The 24,766-nt window shown below is 35.1% G+C and overlaps 1 protein-coding gene across 3 annotated transcripts in view; it reads right to left on the reverse strand.

Moving 5' to 3' along the window:
* The window catches only part of LOC140143013 (glycine receptor subunit alpha-2-like), a 67,297-nt gene that overhangs the window by 34,603 nt on the left and 7,928 nt on the right, over positions 1-24,766 (reverse strand). For 2 of the 3 annotated variants that reach the window (XM_072165045.1, XM_072165044.1), the window contains exon 1: positions 23,576-24,033. The exons of the other annotated variant lie outside the window; for it this stretch is intronic. In XM_072165045.1, the coding sequence (XP_072021146.1) occupies positions 23,576-23,664 (89 nt within the window). In that variant the 5' untranslated portion in view covers positions 23,665-24,033. Of the gene's footprint in view, positions 1-23,575; positions 24,034-24,766 lie in introns of those variants that run through there. 3 annotated transcript variants of the gene reach the window in all.

Raw genomic sequence — 24,766 nt, forward strand, 5'->3', positions numbered from 1 at the left:
CTTGTAACTTTCTCAATTATGTTAATGTAGGTACGGCTACATGTGTGAAGATAACTACATTGCGTACAAGAATTACGTACCAATAATATCCACTCCCGTATATCCTAACCACAAGCACAAATGTCATAAGTTGAGCAGCCAATAGATGTATCTTTCAAAAAATAAAGATGATCCAGTATCCCAAATGAAACCCATTCAATTCAAATGTTGCAGTTTGCTCCATTGCATGCCCTATTGATTTTTACACAACGCGTTCTCGAAGAACATAACTAGCAACATGCTTTACATTGACTAGCACATTGAAACTAGCGTCGTACTTTTGTTCGTTCTTTCCGTATGTTTAAAATCACCCGCTTCTTTAATTCTCAACAAATTTCAACACATGAGGTATTAACTCAGAGCTAAATATTACATGTATTGGCTGCTTGTTTTACCATTTTGACATATTTGTCTTTGTTTAGGATAAACAGGGGTGGGCATAACTAGGACCTTAAATCTTTTGAGCACTGAAGTGTAGCTACGTTAAAGGCGTTACAGACTTTAAAGTAAATTTGCTCATCTTAAAATTAGATTAATCAATGAACCATTTTAATGTTAAAACATCTGACGTCAATATCCAATTCCCAAACCCATACTTCGTTCCATTTTACTGCATAAGGCGCCTGACACGATGACACATAATAGGGATATTTCATCAGTCCAATTCTTCCAACACTCATAACTAAGGAAAGCATAGTCTTTATTACTTAAATACAGAATAAGCGTAATATAAAAGCAGTAAATGAACCGACTATTAGTTTCTCATCGCACTATCAACTCATTTACTATCAAATATTGGGGTACGATGGGATAATTTGACGGTGTAGTCATTCGAGAACATTATTTGATCTAATGAATTATTAAACATTTCTAGGGTCACTAGCAAATTTGTTACTAAATAATAGCTCGTATTCTTCTGCCCCACTGTCTCTAAAAAGTCTTAAACAGATGTTTAACATTCCTAAGGTAACGGAAGTTGTATTAATGTTCTACGAAGTGTGGATTGACCTTTTGTTTCAATGAGCTGTCAGTGATTGGCGAAATATTTATATTTATTTTTTAACTACATATGTCGAGTGTCGACCTACTTTCTCCGGAACCCCTTTACATAGCTGTCTGCTTATTAGATTCTTCAGATGGCTTCGAGAGAATTAATTGCAAATTATCTAGATATTGTAATCTATATTAATTAACCGAAATAGAATAAAGGCCTATGTATCTGAAGAAGGGATTTACAGGTGCCAAGACTCCGGAAGTGAATATGTGCATTCGTCAGTGACAGACTAATCATGGTCCCCGTTTCAGGGGTCCCGGTTTTTAGACCCGGGGGCACTCACATAAAATCTGTACGAGACTAATTTAGATAGACGGACGTGCGATCGCGGCGCTTGGAAATCAAAAAGCTCTCTAATATGTGTAGCAAACGTGAAATTTTCCATCTGATGATAAGGATAATGAACTGAGTGCAATGCATTCGTCAAGATAATCGCACGCGCCGTGGAGTTATTGTATTTAGCTCGAGAGCCGATAGGCTCGAGAGCTTAATGCAATAACTCCATGGCAAGTGCAATTATCTTGACGAATGCATTTGCACGAGTACATTATCCGTCATACACTTTGAGTGTATTAAAACAAAGCAATATTAATTGCTGCATTCATTATATTAGTTTTAATATTAGGGAAAATATCTTACATTTTAAAAACACCGTCAGGTCATTGACCAGGTAGGTAGCATTTACTTGGTAAAGAAAATCAATCCCTGTATAAGTTAGCTATCAATGATATCGATTGCGCCATGCGTCATACTTTATTCACGCATGGTTTGTAACCAATTGACTTTATGTTGTGATCATTTAATATCGTGGTTTCGAACACAGAGAGCACTGAACCAGTTCACCTGGAAACGATCGATTTAGATGTCCAACTAGTACTACGGTGAATTGAGATGAGAGAGAAAAACATATCAATATCAACTGGACTTTATAGCTCAATAATTTGAAATTTAAAATCTACTTAGGCCTATATTAAAACACACGACATTGGGATTTTACAATTTGTTCAGTATTATAAAACATGATCATGACATTATGCGCTAGTGTGTGTTTCCCGGGCCCGGCCATGTTATTTTAGATATAGGCCTACATGTATTTCATTTGTAAAATGCTGAATATTTTGCAATGGTGTCATCTTGTATAATTATGATCCACCTGTTTTTGGCCCTTTTTAATTGATAGAAGCTCAATTATTCTCATTTGATGTTTGATTTATTTGAGGTCATTAATCATAATTTATGACAATGATATTTGCAAAATAGAACACCGTTTGTAACTATACCATTTTAACACCACAGAATGTATATTCGTACTTTTTTTATGGTATATATATCGAACAGACAATTATATAGTTCTGTGACCTCTGTGTCGAAAGCGCCACCTAACTCTACTATATAGTTATGTGAAAGTAGTATTTCTAGTATTTGAGCGTGCACGTATTATCTAGAATCTATTGTTTAGCGTGCGGGTTTTAGATAATGCATTGTTTAGCGTGCAGGTTTATATAATTTGGGCTATGAAGGGTAGTTCGCGAAAATAATGCACGGGAGAAGAATACATAATGATGAATAGAAACGGGCACTAGAAGTGTATAATAGGATAAATGTTCATTGTCTAAATCAATATATTATTGAATAATAACACCTTGATGTTTTGCATAAGTTCATCTACAAATCATATACTTTTAAAACGTGCTTGATTTATTGTTGCTAATGAGTAATGTATTACGGTGATGTAGTTTCAGCCCTGTTTTCAACATAACTCAAGAACCAAAGGACCTTCAAAAGTATCTGTACTATTTGAATCCTTCTACACGTTCGCTATGAAATGATCAATCCAAGTTCGCCAAAGCTCACTACCATTCGCAGGATGCTGTGAACGACCAAATCGCAACAGTTTCAAATAGTTGCTAAACTTAAGGTTTGGTTTCCTTTGTGCCCCGACCTACATTTAAATGAACAACGCAGGTAGATTTACCAAACCTAACCTCCCGACTTTAAAAGCACTCTACCTTTAATGTACCTAGAATGCTTCTCATCACTCTGTAGTTATTAGTCGTCCGTATTTTGCAAAGCTTGAGACAGGGTAATATTATAGGAAGTAAATCCAGCTTCTTTAAGTCACCTCCTCCTGTGTAATAAATATCAATACGCTTTTCAGCAACGCGTATTGTTTGAGTAGCAACGTGTTGCTGTCAAAGCAGTTTCATCCAAAATAAATCAGGCAATCTTGAACATCTTTATTGCGATGTGAAAAATAACGAAAACGGATTGCCTCTAAACAAAATGGGTATTTGTAAATTTAGTAACGTATCGAAATGTATGGAAACGGATGGAAAAGGGTGGAAATGAATGGGAAAAAGAATAGAAACGGATCGAAAAGAATGAAAATGAGTCAGAATGAATCAAAATATGACTCGAACATCTCAAATATGACAAAATGTGTTTCACCCGTTGGTCAAAATACAAAGCTCGTCTCCAAACATTGTGTAATACTAGAGCTTCAAATCACTGTGGCCAGTGGCAGTTATATACATCACAACAATGCAGTATGCGTCAAGGTCATAATGTAATATTACTACGTAAACAAAATTTCAATATAATTTGAATGTTCATGGCATCATAGATACAACAGTTGCAAACTGTTCAAGATAATTATTTTTTGAAGAAGTACGTCAGCTACTATATATAGAAAATAACAATCCTGGAGAAGAACTGCATCATAAAAAAAGTCTACGCTGAGAAAGAAAGAAAGAAAGAAAAAGAAAGAAAGAAAGAAAGAAAGAAAGAAAGAAAGAAAGAAAGAAAGAAAGAAAGAAAGAAAGAAAGAAAGAAAGAAAGAAAGAAAGAAAGAAAGAAAGAAAGAAAGAAAGGAAGAAAGAAAGAAAGAAAGAAAGAAAGAAAGAAAGAAAGAAAGAAAGAAAGAAAGAAAGAAAGAAAGAAAGAAAGAAAGAAAGAAAGAAAAGAAAGAAAGAAAGAAAGAAAGAAAGAAAGAAAGAAGGTAAATTGAATTAATTAAGAAAGGAAGTTTTAAATAATTAAATGAAGTAAACCTGGTAGTGTTTCCATACCGCTGACGCGAGAAGCTATTGCTATCGCCCAGCACTAGTGGTGAAGTCTTCGGAGACAATCTTTGTATTTTGACCGACAGGTGAAACACGTTTTGACGAATTGTAGCTCTTATTGTACTCACTTCGAGATGTTCGAGTCATAGTTTGATTCATTCCAACCCATTTTCATCCTTTTCGATCCGTTCCTATCCTTTTCCTATTTCCATCCATTTCCATACGTTTCGAAACGTAAAAAATTTTCAAATACCCCTAAACAAATATTATTCGTGCCTCTAAACTGCGACACATTAGAATATCTAACTACGTGACAGACGTTTATTGTAACTCCGTCAACGGCTTGTGACTTCCTTTGAACTCGTAATATCAAGGAGAAATGGGAATATGGGAATACATGTTCAAATTAAAGCATACAGTTGACTCTCAAAGGCAGCTAGGTAAAACAAATAAAACTCAGAATCGCCTTCCTCCTGCCAGAGTTCCATATTATTAAGTCATTAGCATGATTAGTGACATCTCAACGATTGACCCGCCGATTGGACAGAGTGCAACATTTCGCTTTCAATAAGAACAGGCGGAGCAGCCAAATGTTTTCTCTATTTAAACAGGTCAAAGATCTGTTATCATTGAAGATCTACATTTGTGATAGCATTCTGTTTACTGTTCAGAACCTAGTGTTATTTTATTCAATAAAATCCAGTCGAGAATTGGTCAGCAGGGCAGTATCAGGGTCAATTTTCATCAGCTGCTCAAAACGAGACTCCATGTTGAGGTTTTTTCTTTAGAATAATTACTTTATCTCTACATGTCGCTGCATCCTTAGTAAAATCCATATCTTCAAATAAACCTACTCTGGGATGACCTATATAATGTGCAGTTGCATGTAACGCTATGGTTAAAAAACTCATGTTTAGTAAACAATAATGTTTACAATAGTGTACATGTCAAAACAAATCAACCTACTGATACGACACAGTTATTTTCTAATATGTTGCTTCCAATACATATAAAATTTTAAATTTTCAAATGCAATGCAAAAAACAAGAAAATGGGTTACCTTAAAACGATTATGTCTCTAATCTGTGGCAGAAACTGAGTCATTCGAAGGTTTGATTATGTGTAAGAGGTTTATTTTTCAGTCCGTGCAGCTAGAGCACTGTTAATTGTCAACGGCTTGTGGCTTCCTTTATGTGCTTTGAATTTGTATTATCAGTGAAGGACAAATGGGAATACTTGATCAAATTAAAGCATACGAGTTGACTCTTTAAGTTGGTAGTTATTTACGTAACGTAGTTCACTATTCATAACTAATTAGCATGATTAGTGACATCTCAACAAAAAGCCCGAGGACTTGTAGCAAGTCCATACTTAATTCCATCTTGCTACATAAGGTGCGTATTGCACATGAATCTTTCATCATTCATATTATTCCAACACTCTGAACTAAATGAAAGCATAGTTATTTAATTTCAGGAGAGGCGTGATGTTAACTCGGTCGTAGCCTGAGCTGCAAACTATGAGTTTCATATTGCACCTTCAGATCATTTAGTTCAAAAAACGGAGGCACGACGACGGGGCGGGGTAGTTAGGATTGTGATTATTAGAGAGGTGATCATTATTTTAAAAACTCAAACCACTAGGATATTAGCGATAAAATTTACTGACCATGTTGAAAGAAATGTATACATTTTAGAATACTGCTACCCTTTTAAGCGGCTTTATCATGAGAGGTTTAACATTGCTGCATTTAATCACCGACGCATTGCTGTACAACTGGTGCAGTTGACAAAAGGTACATTAATGTTCCCCGAGGTGGTGGTTTGACCTTTTATATGTCGATCGTTTAAATCGCGATCTGTCAGTGATGGGCGAAATGTTTGATGTTTTTACTAAATGTATATGCCAACCTACTTCTATCAGAATCCCTTTCCTTTACATAGCAGTCTATCTGTCTCTTTCTTAGATTCTTCAGATGGCTTCCGTCTAATTTTCAAAATTCACTTGCAATTGATATTGTAATCTTAATTTCATTAAAGAAAGGTGACCTGATATATTTGGAAAATCAAATTCTTTAAAACTTACGTATAACATAAATGTCATCCATGTCAAGCACTCATACAAAAAGAAAATGTAAATGTTTTTGTAAATGTGACTAATTCCTATTGGAATTACCGACATTTATACAGTGTGATATTGGCAGGGACAGGCGATTTGCGCGGAACTTTTTTTCCGCGCAATTCCCCCGGGCAATTCCGCGCAATTGGCTCTTTTTTTACTATGGGCAGGGATACATGATTTGCACTGAAAAAAAAGTTCCGCGCAATTCCGCGCAATTTGCTATTTTTTTCCGCGCAAATCGCCTGTCCCTGGATATTGGTAGGCTTTGTAGGGTGTGTAGAGAAAGCATGCAACACTAGTGCGAGCGACCACATACATGTTTAGGGTGCGTATATGCTTCTCTGACTACGCGCAAGTATGTCTTCTATGGGCTCCGTTTGTGGTAAATGTGTATGTGTATCGGGGCAAGTGAGTGTTGTATAGTGCTCTACGCACAGGCATAACGCCAAAACATTGATCCACAAGCCTCAGCACACTTTACAGAACGTCACTGGCCACTATGACCCCATATCATTTCATAAACTATTAAACAACAACACAGGGACTCGCAGCTAAGAACGAATACCCTAGACATTCCAAAATAAACATTTGCAGCACGATCAGCTCCCCGAGCTTTCGTACGGGTTACAACAAGACAAATAGCAGCAAGTTCCTTGTCCAGGGGGCATTTCAACTCATTTTTTTACACGAGAGCATACTATCCCAGTAAACACAAACCGTTTTCGACATCATTTGCAAAATGTTATAAGAGATTGTCAGAAAACGTTTAAATGTCAGGGTATATAAAGGGTATATAAAGATTATAAAATATTTTTGGAAAACCTACTGCAAATATTTTAACATAATGTTTATATATTTAAGTGTTGACAAAATATTTTGCAAAATGTTTGTAAAAAATAGTTTACAATAACATTTTGTGAATATTTTAAATATATTGTTGTAGTGTGTTTTCATACAGAACGTTTTTAAACGTTTTCGTGACCTTTATATAACCCGATATTTAAAACGTTTTTACCTAAACCAAATCCCAAAATATAACTTGTTTGAAACGTTTTTAAAACATTTTTGTGTTTGCTGCCGTGGCCGGGGTTTGAACCCGCAAGCTCTCGCATCATAATCGAACGTCTTATCGATTGAGCGAACTTGACTGCGTATGCTTAAATGACTGCGTATAATTATGTAAAGTAGCAGTAAAGCAAAACGTGTATTAACCTATGTATAAAATAAAGTGCAAAGAAGTATGCGGAGTTCTATTACCAATTAATTGATCATGCCACTTTTTCGTAGAGTGTGCAAGTTAAAAACAACATTCTTGCCATTCTTTGAATGACTATTTAATAATGTTATGCTAACATCTCGAATTAAGACTATACTTGCAGTATTGTTATGCACATATCCCAGATTAATTATACTGGTGAGGCAGTATTGTTGTGAAGTGCTGTGAAATTATGGAACAACTTTGGTCACACGAGATGCAAATGTAAATTAACAGTAATTTTGCGTTCGAAACAGTTCGAAAAGGGATAATCACATTTTAAAGCTTCCAATGTACACCAACGTTGTTCACTACCCCCACTGATTATTCCTGGTGTGCCGTACTTGTCAAACGCAAGTCACAAATTGTGATCATGCTGTGGATGAGTAGAAATGACAATCAACTATGTCACCAGCTATATCTTCCCCATGTAGTAAGTTTGAATTGTTACAGATCATGAGACGAAAACTACAAATGCAGGATGAAGAGAAAATAATAACATCGTAGACTGGATGCTTCAGGAAATTCAAAGCTATACCATTAATCAAATCTGATTCATAACCTCGTTAATATACGCAGCAAGTGCGATCCAATCACAGATAATAACTTTTTAATACGCGGACGCAAATGCAGGTAATTGAAAAAGTATACTGACCGCGTCTCGTGACGTAGCTAAAAGTACGCTCTACAATGACCGCGTTACGTGACGTGTTACGCGTTCGAACAATTTACGCGGAAGCTGGCCGCCGTATTTGGACATCGCATGATTGCGTGCTAGTGTGATTGGTCGCTAGCGGTATTTACTTAATGGGCTGTTCGATTTTTTACTGGGAAAACGACAGACAAAGTTAAAATTGTGTTGTTTTTTTTTTCAAATTAAAAGAAGAAAATGTGACGTAAATTGAATTTTAAAATGTGAAAAGTGACGGTTAAGAATGAGGTTAATGACTTTGCATCATATACTGACCGCATCATATACTGACTTTGCATCAGTTATTTTTCGGGTATTGTGAAATATCCAAACATTGTGCTTTGGACCTCGGAATATCCCTCGGGACTGCGCCCCTCGGGATATTCATCGGTTCCAAAGCACAATGTTTAGATATTTCACAATACCCTCAAAACAACTGATGCGCAGTCATTAACCTCTAATCAAAGTCTATCAGACTTCTAACTGGCCAACAACATCAAAATAACAACTGGAGGCCGATGTCTAATTAATGGATATGTGATGTTGAAAACAATGCTTCAAGAATCTGGAAGATTAAATGTGATGCGATCAAGCAAAATCCGTCGGAACTCGGAAATTGAGACATAGCCATACAAAGGAAGTATTTCCTTTTGTTTCCTCATGTTTTGGGCACTCTTTAAAGGTCCGTAACCCGATCGACAGCATCATCCCCCGATTTTTTTCATTGTTGATGAGGTTTTGGTATCACATAATAGATACTATTTTTCTCATTACTATCCTGAAATTTGACGCTCCAAGTCGATGTATTTCCGGAGAAATCATGAATCACAGCGGTTTTACAGGTATACCAGTTTGTAAACAATGGTAAATACTTTGGAATTCTGGGAGGGAATTATGAACGAAATATCAGTCACCGCAACAGCTACTTTGGTTTCGCGTCATACACATTCTGTGAAAAAAGCGAACCACACTAACTGCTGAGGAGACGGTTTGCCGTATATAGTTATTAAAACGGCAAGAGTAAGCGTAGTGTGCTGAATAGCTCAACTGACTAGCGCGTTTGTTTTTTACCCGAGAGGTACCCGGTTCAAAACCCGGTCTCGGAAGGTTTTTTTTCCTCTCCATTTTACCCAAACTTTTTTATATTCATTTGAAATGTACATATTGCAAGGGAAATATATTTTCTTTCCTTTTTTTCTGAAACGGTAAAAATAAAAACATTTTCCGTTCAATACGGGCCGGGCATTGTACAGCATGTCAGCATTCGTCATTGCCTGCCCAGAATGCAATTCACGTATACCAAGGTATTGGATTGCAAATTTGGCTATTTATTCACATTTACGCTGAAAATGCTCTCGTTTTTTCACAAAGCAGCATAAAGGAGGCGATATTTGATATTATTATGTAATTTTAAAGACAATCCATATCCAAAACCAATAGGGTTACCCCCCTTTAATTGCTCATATCTTTGGAACTAGTTGTTCAATTCCAATGGGGTTTTCTGGAAAATCGAGATTTGTAAATGCTCTTTACTATCCTATAAGAAACTGAAAATTCAATATATCCGAGTTCCGACTGATTTTGCTTAATCGCGTCACAAATGTGTTCCAGGAAAAATGATATATAACTGATACTTTAAATTCATCTCATCTCTATGTAGCAGTAATTTAGATCATATGCTACATAGAGGGTATTGTTAAGATTAGTACCGTGTTTTTTTTTCCAATTTTGAAAACAATATTAAAAATATAAAATCAACAATGTTTCGAATTTTACTTCTAGTAACATAACACAATGATGTCACGTATCATGGTCATTTGTAGCTGACTAGGGTAGATTTTGGAACTTTCGCATCAAGGGCATGTGACCTGGCGGAAGGCTGAAGGCGTGTATCAACTAAACGAGGCTCTGGCAGTTAAACTGGCCGAACATATCGGGTAATTTAAAATTAGAAATTTGGAGTTGCAAGTATTCTACATGTACTAGTATTACATTTTGTCAATATACTTAAAGTGGCACATTTAGTTGTGACCTTTAATATGTTATTAATGGTATCGATATAACATTTCATTTTACATAACATGTCGGGCACACATTAATTGCTCCGTTAAACATTCTTACAATGCGTTTAAGGTCACTTGGAGAATGTTCTGGTTCGCGTGTGAAGACATGTTCTAACCTTGGGCGAGTATAATTTTAAAATGTCAAAATGTTGTTGTCGACTACATAGGACTGGCAATATTTAGATGTCTGAAGTATAGCCTTATTACAAGTCAGTTTACTTATATGTTCATTGATTGCTTGCTTGCTTTCTAGCTTGTTTGCCCGCCTTGTTTTATACTGGGTGAGTAAAAGAGTAATAGGGAAAATACTCGATATTTACGTGAAAACCAAGTTGAACTACCTCATTGTCGAACGTTTTTTAAAATGCCACGCTAAATACTCACATTCTGTGAAAAACAATGAAGTGAACGCAACTACTATTTAGTTTTACTGCGATACCCAATTTAACTTTTTATCCACGAGGCACCGTGTATTTTGAATGAGAGCACACAATGCGGAATAGAAACACCATATCTGAAACTGACTTGAACTTAAATCAAGGTTGATTTTTGCGTTCTTTCAACTCTTTTTCAGTTCAAACTAACTTTCTAACATTACTTTAAGTACGCATCCGACTCCAAGGATTATTTTTCTAATCCCACAATATGTCCAACTTACTGGACATTTTGTAATTCACGCCCATTCAATTTGCATGCATTTCCTTTCGACATTTGAATTACCACAACTGTGTATGTTTCTTTTATAGAGAATGAACAATTTTAATGGAATACTTAATGTAAAAATAACAACAAAGTAATGTTTCTTCTACTTAAACAAGACCAGGGATAATACAACTTTGGGTGCTCCGTTCTACTGCAGTGCCAATGAGGATGGAGAAAATGACAGTTGTTCATTATACTTTACACAGAGTTTGCTGAAATTCAACATTTACTTCGTTTTTTTTCACACGAGGTCACTAATGAATATACCATGCACATAGCGTTTTTAAACTTAACAAGTATTTATGACATTCTTCTACCGGATTTTCGGTTAAATATGACAGAAAATGGCTATTTTCATTACGAAGATACGTCTTATTTGACGTTAGTTTTAGGCATTAATTTGATTGATTTTTCACCCAGGCAAGTGTTGGGAAAGATAAATAAAATAAATAAATATCAAAAGCTAACACTAAATAGCGCGACTCCGCCTAATGTGACATAAATATTAAGCTGCAAGTCCAAATATTTTTAGAACGATTTCACAAGAGCGAAATGAAAATACCAGAATTTACTGTAGAAACCTACACCAATGTGGGCCTCACCAACCTCACATTTATGGTTACATTTGATGATTGGCCATATCTAAGGGTAATTTTCACCCAGGTAAATGATGGGAAAGATAAATAAAATAATTAAATATCAAAAGCTAACACTAAATAGCGCGCCTCCGCCTAATGTGACTTAAATATCAAGCTGCAAGTCCATATCTTTTTAGAACGATTTCACAAGAGCGAAATGAAAATACCACAATTTACTATAGAAACCTACACCAATGTGGGCCTCACCAACCTCACATTTATGGTTACTTTTGATGATTGGTCATACCCAAGGGTAATTACTGAGTTAAAATGTTGTCACTATCAAAGGATTGATCAACGATTATCTTAATACAATGTCACAGCGGCTTTCGCCATACATAAATTCGCCAAGTCCCAAGTATGAAATAAAAAAAAAAAAGTGAATTTCAGTTTGGCAGAGGTGGGTCTCGAACCCACACCGAAGCTTCACACAGAATTCCCAAGTCCAGCGCGCTAATCCATTGGACAACATGAGTTGTTGGTAGCCAGATCGAATTTTAAACATATAGGCTATAGGTAACTCCAACATTTCTCGGGTATAGAATAGAAATACAACAATACGTGTATTGTGCTGTGCACAATATATAATATCAATTTTGACTGCATCGTGCATGGTATATCGGTCCGTGCAATGTTTAGGAGTCTGCTATTTTCTTGTAGGCCTGTAATCCCCGGGGTATAGACGTTGGGTTCCCCCAGTTTATTCAAGATTTTCGCATAGAACGCCCAAGATGGTTTTAGAAAATAGAAGATTAGATTACCATCATTTTTTGAGCGTTTATTTTCACTAAATTCAAAAAATATAAAGGCACAAGTAATAGCCTACCAATTCAAGTGTTTCATAATGTTGTTAAAATATACATGTATATCATTTAATAATTCTGTACTCCACTTCAGTCGTTCTCTGATGTACAACATGTCAATTTGGAGGCAATGGTGTAGTCAAGAAGACGATCCAGGGCAAATGGAATTCGAATGTAGCGATAAAGTATGACAAAGTATAATACTTTCGGCAATCTTGCCTTGCGGTTATGTGGATGATAGGATGCCCATCGGTCATCTGTTGTAATGTCACTGGTATTATTTTTAACGTTAAAAACTAAGAACAATATAGAACTTAATGTGATGGTGAAGACCAAATCGGCTTGAGATAAGACTATTACAATTATACTAAGCCTACATTTGTAATTGATGTAGGCGTTAGTACTTGTAATTGCAGAGGGGAGTAATGAATGATGAAGTTTGAACCAACAACAGCTGCAGACATGTATGATGCTTGTACTGAGAAGTACAGTATTACAAATGAAGAATAAACGACTGGGAAGGAGAGCAATGTGTGATTTAAAACGACATTCATGTTTGACATCGATTATTGGAGTGAGTGATGGCGTTTCAAAAGCAACAGCTGTAGACAAATCAATAGGAAAGTTACAAATGAAATTTGCAAAAGTCATCAATACCAAACAACAAGAACATGTTGAACTTTTAAAACTAGTTCATAGTGAATTGATGAATGTTTTCAGTCATCCAGTTCAAACTTCATAGTTATAGTGATTTAATTGATCTCTTGATAGGGATATATCTATAAAACACGGTTGTTTGATGGGATCATTTATTATTTTTTCAAACAAAACATGTACAACCAAAATTTAGCCTTAAACAGCTTAAAGTGATATCATGTTAATGTATACAGATGCTTTGGAGTCATTCTAAACTTTAATTTTCCCTCTCTTATAAAATTATTCACTTTTATAGCATTTTTTAAAGCTTTTTCGGATATAAAATGTATCTTTTAATACTTTTGGTGGCGCTATTTAGTTACTGGAAATTGCTCTTTCAAGCATTTAATACAAATACCTTTTATTGTTTGATAAAATATGTTTATGAAATTTCCTTGTTGCCTATTTCACCTATTCCAGCTGTTTTAATGTCAGTATTAATCACCTACCCCTTGCAAATAAAGAAATATGATTTAGGATAAACAGCGCCATCTAGAGTTTGCATATAGTTAATAATGAAGCCAATTATATATACATGAATACATCAAACAACCGTGAAAAATGTTACAATTTTGTCATTCTGATTATAATGTAAGGTAGGGTGGTAGGGTAAGAAAGTAATCAAGTGAACAATATGATAAGAATTGTACTATGTGTTAAGTGGTGTTTAATGGTAATAACATTGTGTAATTATGTGACCTGGTTCAAATGCATTTTGGGAAGCTGTGTATGTATTATGTGGTCAGGGCAAATGGCGCATATGCAAAAACGAAACATAATTATGTCGCAACATGTTGCAGATAACTTTAACGTGGTTCATTGGTTAAACTTGTAAATAATAAGCTTGAACGAAATGCTATGCTCATTGTTAATAGCTCAAGGTCACGCCTGGGTGTTCGCATACCTGCCAATTGGAATCGTGTAAAAGTTTGTCAGTTCCTGGACCTCAAATACTATTTTTACTCTGAGGTGAAAGAGTAGGGTTTGCAGTACAATGCACTTTTCCCTTTCCTTCGAAACCTCTGCGTGTAATTCTGTATGGCGATATTTTACACACACAAAAAATCTGGATTTGATTCATTACATTATTATGAAGTATTTATCTCAATTATAAAGGATAACGAATTTAAAATTTGAATAAATGTGTTAAACACAATTCTTTCATGTCTAAAAGAAATCTAGGATTGGAGATCAAAATGGGGAGCAGCGTGGCACACTAGTTGAGGTATTTGCCTTTGGTTGCAATAAATCCGGGGTTTAATTCAATTCCGCTTTCCCCGTGGCCTATCTGGTATTAAAGGCACGGTAGATGACTCAAGACACCAGGAGACATTTGTCCGTGAAAAATCTGTTACTGGTTAAGAAATCCGTGAAAATCTGTGTTGGATCACATATTTTTTTTACGTATTTTTCAACCGATCACAGATTTTTGTCTCCTAGTGTTTCTGTCGGTTCTGATCAGGGAAATAAGTCAAATTGTTGGCTACACTTGACAGCCCTGTAAAATACCCCGACCAGCTATCTATGGCGACCCCTTCATCGGGTCACTTGAGCCTGGCCGACGTTTTGTCAGTGTTATCTCACAGATATCATCTGTTAATGCCTATTAACGCTTGACATTAAAAAAACCAGTTTTTGTGTCTAGACCTCTTAATGCATTAATGAATGTAAAAGCAACATGGAAACAGCTTTATTGGAATGTAATACTATTATCCGTTTTATCAAGACCCATTGTTGTTAACAGTTCAAGGAGTAAGGACATAAATTGTAATAAATTGTAAGTGGCCATTTCTTTTTGAAATGAATGTTACAACTATTTTATTATAGAAAATAATTTATCAGACATATCATAGGCAGTGATTAAATTAAACAATATTGAAACACCTGTTCTTCATCACCACATTCTACTTCTTCACCGTAATATTCCTCTTCTTAAGCCATTTGTTGTTTTGATTATTGCCAATTATCAAATTCAAATAAAGATAATCGTTATTATCATCAGATAATTACGATTTTACTGCTCGTAGATGACAAGTCAGGTTGTTTATAATTATAAGCATTATTATATACTATTATAGTATTTTTATAGTGGATAAGCATCTAATGGATCATGAAATTGAAATGAAGATTAATATCGCTTCTAAGATGATGTTTTGATAGCATCATATACGGTCCGTCGGGTGCATTGATTGCCTATTTCGTCTATTAACACTTATTGAGACATATTTATGTAACACATCGTACGAAAGGGATTGCCCCCGTCACTTTGGATTTTCTGTATTTAACTTTCTATACTATTATAATTGATACCAACGTAGCTATAGGTCTCTTCTTTCCAGTGACACCAAAATCGGTATAAACATGACGTCGCTATTACGTCATAATCTACGTGCACGCTCGTGAAATTCGGATATTAAAAAAGACACAAAGTATAAGCCAACATTTTACTGTTGGCTAACAAAATCTTCATATATACTAGTTACATCAGATTTTAAGTATCACAATATTTACTAAATAACAAAAATAACCTAATGCCAAGCCCTTATCCCTAGAATATTATATCAAATGCTAAAAAAAGATATTCATAAAGTTTCCCAAAATACCTAACATTTTAGGTTTCTTGCGAAACTTAACGTATATTTTCAAATAGAAAGGTCACAATATCCTATGATGATCGGCTTTTTTTACCAGCTACATACACTTTAATTAAATGTCATTAGATTTATAAAGTGTACTTTTATAAAGTCAAAAATGGCAAGTTTTATAATTTGCCATAAAAGTTGTATTATTATTGTAAACGCTCTCAGGTCCCACAAAAATACTGCCCAAAGTTGGGTTACAGAGCCCTTAAATGAAAATAATTTATATACGTATCAAACGAAACGTAGGATGTTAAGCCCGTCTTAAAAATAAAATCATTCTCGTTCCTAACACTCAGGCATGATTGGCTTAGCGTTTAATCTCACAAAGGCACCAACGGATTTCTGTGCTAAATTGATTAACATATTATATTGACTTAATTATTTCTGTCAACGCTTTGAGGTCACGTTCATGACCGGTTTCTTTCAATGAATTTGAATAATTCAGGTCCATTAATAGTTTGTACCTGTGTGTTGAAAGCTGTGTTTGTACGTTTGATATGTTAACTTTTCTATAACGGGGAATTTATAGATAAAACGTCATTCATTTCCGATCATTTCGACTGGAAAATCTGGCCAATAACGATTGTAATTCATATGGTAATTAAAGGAACACTCCGGCAATCACAACATTATGCCTTATACATTTATGTTGGGACAATTATTATCACGAATAAATACAGCCGTCTCTCACCACGCGATGTAAAACTTTCCCAGGCACCGAAATTGCCTGTGGCAATGACGTCCCAGTAACACAGTGAAGGCTGACGACAAATGACTACAAATAACCATGACTTCATTGCCAAAGGCAATTTTGGGAGGGAATTTTGAATATCACGTGTTGAGAGCCGGCTGTTTGTATTCGTTTTGATAGTAAATATGAGCTTGTTTTAAATAAAATCATATGATTCGTGCTTGAAAATTGTTTTAATAACATATAAGGCAGACTTTTGTGACTGCCTGCGTGCCCCTTTAAGTGACATAAATTATGGTTTGTTTTTATGGCTGAATACCAAACAGCGATTCATCTCTTTGTCTCTTTGTTAATACATGTTCTCTTACTTTGGAGGACAAGGATCAGACGGCGTAGTACTTTAACCAACACCAATAAGGCACCGTATATAGTTTACGTATGACGTTTTCCCGCCATTTTTGAATAAAATCATTTGTGGCACTTACTCCAAATTTTATTTACGCATATCAAGAGTCACGACGTGTGATTACTTAAATCTGGTCTTCGTCTTTTTCTTCATCTTCTTCTTCTTCTTCTTCTTCTATGAAACTCAACCACCTTCATTAGAGGCGATATCTAGAAAGCCGAAATTGGATATTGCACATTTTACTAATGGGCATGTTGTGTATTTTGACACCCTCCTATTTTATTGGACAGATTTTTGACACGTTCAGGTTTCTTTCGATTTTTTTAAAATTAAATGTATCATTCCAAATTATAGTAGTGATTAAATAAAGCAAACAGTATTTCCACGGCAAGTAGTGTCTATAACAATTTAAAAACCTATATGAAAAAAAAAACTAACTAAATATATAGAAGGATTCAACGAGCCAAGTGATCGTCAGAATTCATTCGGCCTGTGGTCTATCCTCACTCAACTGGTGACTGTGACTGCCCATTTAGGTGGATTAAAGCCGCAAGTAAAAAAACAAATGTGCAAGTCAACCTATAACCATATCGGATATGTCAAAACAACATACATGTATCAACAATGGTAAAGAACCTTTAATACCATGATATACCATATACTTTGCGAGTGTTTGCTCATCGGCTGGTAAGACCATATGTCATTTTCTCCGAAGGCCAGTACCCATTTGACTGGTCATTAAGAATAAACTGGAATCTATATTGTCACATATACTCCAAGATAAATTTAAAGCCATATTATAACATTTGCTGTTGAGGACGCCCTCACTGATTTTTTAAAATTAATTTTTACACGATTATATTGTACTTTATTAAACCAATATACCCTGCAAAAATCAAGACTCTAGGTGCTGTAGTTTTGTCAAAATCCGAGATTTTGAATAAAGCGCCGGAACCGGCGTCTTATTATTACGATGGAATTATTAGTCGAACGCATACACGATGTTCATAACACACAGTACGTACACGGCGTATGGGGCGGTGATCTACACAACAAAGGGTCGTACCATAACATGACCGAAGGAGTGGTACGTATTGGCGATATACGCGCTGGTAGTAAATTCCAATTTTCTTTGCTTTGCCGTAGTTGTTCGGCTCAAAAATAAAAGGGATATATCTGACAGTAAAACTAACATTTTATGTCAAAGAATTGCTAATCTATTTTGTATGATAATGTTATAATATTGCTTTAATAGAATGGTGTTTAAGTTGAATATTGAGCGTTCTTTGCAGTTCTTGAAGCGTTCTGATGTTATGCGCGTCTACTATAAAAAAAATATTTGGTAGTTATAACGGTTTATTTAAATTATTCAAAATCCTTACAGGCATACTTTTTATCACCTTAAATGACATGCATAATGCCAAACACGGAGCAAATGGTGGCTCCTTTGAAACATCCTTGCGTAAAGTATATGTGAAGATCTGAGCGCAAGAAGACCGTAAGTCCACTTGGCCCCTCAACATGTATACACTAAAGTTTCGTATAGTTTGGTAATGTTTTATACGTGTTCAGGGGCCAAAACAACTCTTTCACAAGCTTCCATGATGTTTTCACCCTGGAACATGTATTAAACATCATAAAACCATAAGAAACTATATTACTTTAGTGTATACAAGTTGAGGGGCCAAGTGGACTTACGGTCTTTATGCGCTCAGGTCTTCATGCATAAATATTTGAGATATCGTGACAAGCTTTGAAAGTTAAAATAGTCAAACATATTGGCCCTTGTTTATGGCTATATACGTTTTCCTTTTAACCGTTTTGTCTGCTAATCAACCTAGTTCGACGACACAAGCCATTTTGAAAATTTCTTCACACCATCGACAGAATACACATATTTAGCAACCCGTTGCCTGTCTGATGTAAAATAGACACGAGAATGAATATTTGTAATAAACGAAGTCCTTGACTTAGATTGTAATTACAATATTGTAAATCACAATTGACAACAACATTGGTTTGTTTATTTAAGCTAATCTGTTACAAATAGTAATAAAGTTAAAAACATTATTTGACAAAAAGCCTTGATCTGTCTGTGGTTATAGCGATATCAGCACCGAGTAGAATAATGCATGGCATGCAAACTCGCTATTATTGCAGTCTTAACGGTGCCTGATGCACCGTGTGAAATGGTACTTGTTGCCATTCTGTTATTTTTGCATACAGATTCAGCTATCACGAATATTTTGTAGTTAAAAGTTTCATCTCAGAATAAAAAAAAATACAAATGGTAGGTTTATTAGTACTTGTTTAAATGCATGGGATGGAAATATAGAATATTACCATCATGTTTATTTTGTAGTCAACATAAGGGTATGCAAGGGAAATATAATAACAATAACAACAGTTAAACCTAATCCCCCAATACAGGACTATTAATACATGTTTCTCATTTCAAATTTTTAGTTGATTCCAACATTGAGTTGGTGAGTTACGCAAGTATTACAACACCCTATAGTTTAAATTATTTAACAGTCAACGACTGAATCGGCAAATAAGGTTTGGTACATACACAATAATGAAGTCCAATGATTCTGATGGTATAAAAAATATAAAAAATTAAACTTTCTTATAGTAGGCTTCAATAAGTGGAACGTGTGCAACGTACACCATATTATTAGTTTTCTTCTTTCATTGCTTTATCTGAGTATTCATTCTTCATATATTTAATCACCATTTATAGCTATGAGTTTAGTATGAAAAAAGTTCAGTATATTTGACAGGCAGTTCATGTTCCTGTTATTAAAGAAACAAGTATTGTGTACTCCACGCATATATCTGTCTGTTCTTATATTTATCATTAGAAGTATATCCGATTAACCTCGATGGAATTTACTAGTTGTAAATCACTTGAAAACTAAATGTAACGCATTATTTACAACACTAACTTTACGTCATTATATGGGCATAATTTTACATTTTTTTATACTGAGTAATTGTTACATGTAATGTAACGCTTTTTAGAGAGTAATAGCGAAATGCAGTTGAAATAAGACAATGTCGATCACACAGGGTTGTTTTTGACCTCACACATTTGATTTGATATTAGTACCAAGTAATATTTTGTCAGGTAGGTACACAAAAAATACCAATCACTGTAGATTACGCATAGCTTTTGTAAAATAAAAAATCGCGCAACCTGGTTATAAGTATGACATACTGCACATTACTGTTGAAGAACTCCTTCAAAGATTTTCACCCTCAGCAATATATAGTATCGTCCCAAACTGTACTTTACATACACTTGCGTAGTACAATGTCATCCTAAACATTGCAAAGTCGTGTAAATCAACAGCAATGTGCGCGGTTAATGATCTCGGAAGAAAATAATTATTTCAAATTAGATTTGTAAACCGTCTTTGAATTATTCCATGGCACTAGACATTAGACATCCGTATATCATCGGTTGATATAAGACCATATCAATAATGCATGAGTACCTTTTCAACCTCACACATGTGGCTTGAAGGATGAACCAAGTACCGTCAACACTTCGTGTAGTTAACATAATGACTTCAGTTACTCCAGTTACAGCATGTATACCACTGCGGTATATCATCGACTAGCGGACATTGGCAATAAAATCTTCAAAATATATCGTCTGACCAAAATGATCATGTGACCAATTACGTGCTTGTTTGCAATTATCTCAGGGTATTATCATTGCTCATACTAATTTCGGATGTATTCGTGACACTTCAAAATTGGGTGTTTGTTTTTTACTACGCAACTTTATTTAACAGACACACAGGACAGCATAAAACGAGCAACGCTCGACACGGGCAATTACTATGCCAAAAGGTCAAAGACCTACGGGATCCAATTAATACCAGCAATCTCACACTGCATATGAATGCGTACCTCCTGTAAAGACTACGTAAGCGTACGGCTTGAAGTAAGCCTGAAGTGTGAAGACAGTATGCGACACACTCCACTATGGAATGTAACGACTTTGCTATATTACCATATCTAACATAGAATACACCATACATATCCGGTGTCAACTAAACGCAAGGCTCGTTTAGTAAAAACAGACAATTTTGTGCTCAGTAGCATCTTTCACATACTAATGTTTGAATGAGTATGCAAATGAATTTACCAAGTAAATTAATGGTAATAGCAAGTTTTGGAACACCTACTAAATGACGATGTGTAGTGAATTATCATTTTGTCTTGTACAAACAGATGTACAAACAGTTGTTGTTGTTGTTGTTGTTGTTATGTTGTTGCTGTTGTTGTTATTTCTGTTGTCGCTATGTTTTGTTTGTTTTTGCATTCTTACACCTCAAATTATAAAACTAGAAAAAACACACAAAGAAGCTAAATGTCATTTAGACACAAAACACAAACTTCATCTTTTTGCATATAATAGCCGACACTTAGTAATGCTATTTATGCCATTGTTTTATCTAATGGCTAATCAATTGAATAGCTGAATATAGAATAATATTGAATCAACAATAATATCTTTTTCTAATATTTTGTTTTCAAATAATGTATAGTGTACGTTAATGTATTTAACGAATAATTACACCTTGTGTGAAGATACAAGGACACGAGAGGTTTCATATCTTAAAGTTGTGATCGTGTGCCTTCAACGAATACTATCTTTATAAGCTTTTATAGGATTTTATTCCTGAATATATATTGAGATAAAATACTACGCTTAATTACGAATCAAAAGCTACAGTTTTGAAATGTCAAGGTCCCTAAGCAAATGTTTTTAAATAAATTATAATTCATGACTATTGTATTCTCCCATTGTAAAATATTTTCCAATATTCGTTTTCATCCCAGAAGCTTCATAAAAGCCCTAAAATCAACATCCTTTAATATAGCCAATTATGTGAAACTTAAGTGTGCTATGAAAACAATATTTACTATCAATTAATTGCACCCTTACTATGTTCCGAAAGGAGCAATATTATTTTATCTTGGTGTAGATTAGTCATCCAGTAAATAAAATATAGGTAGAGTTAAATCGAATTTTGCCTGATAAGGTTTGGAGTTACCGAACGAACTGTCGCAACAAAGTTGTAAAATTTTCAGATTTGATTCAACTTAACCTATCTTGATTATTGGTTGTGTCCTTTGAGTTATACTTATTTACATCCTTATTATGTTTTGAAAGGAGTCATTATATTTATTATTGTATCCATCAATTAACCGAAGCTTGGATTCCTGGAATAACAATTGCTAATAACTATTGACAATCATAATATCTGACTATTGAACCAGAATGGAGTATTAACGATACACACATGGTCGCCAATTGCGGTGTACTTTGTAAAAATGTTATTATATTTGACCTATCTGCATGTTTCCAACAGCAGAAGTATTAAGTATACCTTCATAACACATCAGTATGGCTTCAAAGTGATAATTTTTTTAGAAGGTAATGAGCTAAAATTTTCGTGTAATAAAGTAAGCTGAGCTCGAAAAGAAAATTATAATTGTTCACAACTTGTGAATCATAGGGTCATATCTTAAAATCCTGTCTATCAAAATGAACCAAAATTACACAGGGCACATGATTACTTCAATACTCCACTCAAAACACATGTCAGTAACCAAGCAGTTGTCCAACTGACACAACAGAAAAATGCACTGACACGGAATAGCTTCATGGACCAGTTTGACAGCCCAATATTTGACACCCAGCACAAGAAATCTGTAAGAATGCATACAAGATCCTTGCATAGATGATAAAACGGTGCCGCGTTCTGCTTTTCACGCACTTTCTTCAAGAAACATTCTTGTTTCTTACTATTCCACTTAATCTTTGGGAATTATCACATATGCAAAGATCTTGTAATCATTCTCACATATTTCTTGTGCTGGGTGCCAATTGTTGGGCTGTGAATGTGGTCTGGGAAGCTATTACATGTTAGTGCATTTTGCTGTTGTGTCAGTTGGATAACTGCTTGGTTATTGTCATGTGTTTAGTAGAGAATTGAAGTAAACCTGTGCGTAATTTTTGTTCATTTTGATGGACAGGATTCTCAGATATGACCTTGTTTCTTTTTGAGCTCAGTTTAAAATCAATTAAGATTACGCATGGCCTTTTTTAGATGAAAGGTAATCATAGTCCTATGAAACAAATTGAGCTGCCCAAATATTCTGCGTGAGTTGAGTTTAACGTACGCAGCCTCAGTATGTATGCTGCATATAAATTACCGTCGAAGCTTTTTACAGATTATCACCTCAGCCATACTAATCCAGCATTATCATTCACCCAAAGTGGTACACATATTTTGCAACATTAGTTAATAGACCGCCATAGTTGTCATAGGATTGTGCCAATCCGCATTTGCACATACACCTGCTCAGGTCTTTGTCATCTTAAACATTGAAGTCATCACTGTAAAGTGGGTATCGTCTTAAACATTACGATCATCCATTGTTTAAACGGTCGCCCTGTGTGGAGACACAAGTGGGTCCTGCTTTAAAACATAAATGCTATAGAATTTGAAATTAGAGCAATTGTGATGATATCTGTGCATTGCTTAACTAAAGTAAGGCAGACTATTCATCATATCAATGCTGCACATTGTCATTATTTCAAATTGCTACACAGAATAACGTAATTAAGCACAACCCGGGAATTTGTATCATTATGTTAGGTCACAGTGGTGTATCAGATTGTACTTACCTCTGCACACAAGCCGCTACTGTAAGCAATACCAGCCAGGTATGAAATATTGGGCACAAGCCTCTGTAAATCCTCTCAAACAAATTCATCTTTAAGAATGATGATTACTGCTGCAAAGATTGTGTTTATGTGTGCATGCACGCATAGACAGTTGAGAATTGAAATCCAAGTGCTCACTCACATCTTCTATTGCGACTGGATACGTAGTTGCCTACGCAGTAATGAAACTGCAATGTTGGGCTGGTTTTAAATGACTGAACCCGCGTCTGTACAAATATTTTCCCCGTTGAAAACTATGGTTGATGGCATATCGTCTGTGAATAATGCTAAGCTCTAAGTGAGACGTTGTTAACGACAGCAAATAATAGTTAAACAGTTGGGTAATTTGTCAACGTCAGTTACTGAGCCTGTTCCAAACGTCTTAGTAACACCACCGAAGACTTTATGTTGCCAATAGCGCATCTGCACCACGTGTTTACATGTTTAGTGGTGACATGTTGAAACTGATCGAGAGGTACTGTAGTTTCCTTCATACCCAGTTTATGTTGTTTGTACATTGCAAATACAAAATCACTCAATGTTGAATAATGTTAAGGGAACAGAGCAACAAAATCACTCAATGTTGAATAATGTTAAGGGAACAGAGCAACAAAATCACTCAATGTTGAATAATGTTAAGGGAACAGAGCAACAAAATCACTCAATGTTGAATAATGTTAAGGGAACAGAGCAACAAAATCACTCAATGTTGAATAATGTTAAGGGAACAGAGCAACAAAATCACTCAATGTTGAATAATGTTAAGGGAACAGAGCAACAAAATCACTCAATGTTGAATAATGTTAAGGGAACAGAGCAACAAAATCACTCAATGTTGAATAATGTTAAGGGAACAGAGCAACAAAATCACTCAATGTTGAATAATGTTAAGGGAACAGAGCAACAAAATCACTCAATGTTGAGTAATGTTAAGGGAACAGAGCAACAAAATCACTCAATGTTGAATAATGTTAAGGGAACAGAGGAACAAAATCACTCAATGTTGAATAATGTTAAGGGAACAGAGCAACAAAATCACTCAATGTTGAATAATGTTAAGGGAACATAGCAACAAAATCACTCAATGTTGAATAATGTTAAGGGAACAGAGCAACAAAATCACTCAATGTTGAATAATGTTAAGGGAACAGA

The sequence above is a fragment of the Amphiura filiformis genome, chromosome 20, assembly GCF_039555335.1.
Source record: "Amphiura filiformis chromosome 20, Afil_fr2py, whole genome shotgun sequence".
In the NCBI taxonomy this organism is placed as follows: Eukaryota; Metazoa; Echinodermata; class Ophiuroidea; order Amphilepidida; family Amphiuridae; genus Amphiura; species Amphiura filiformis.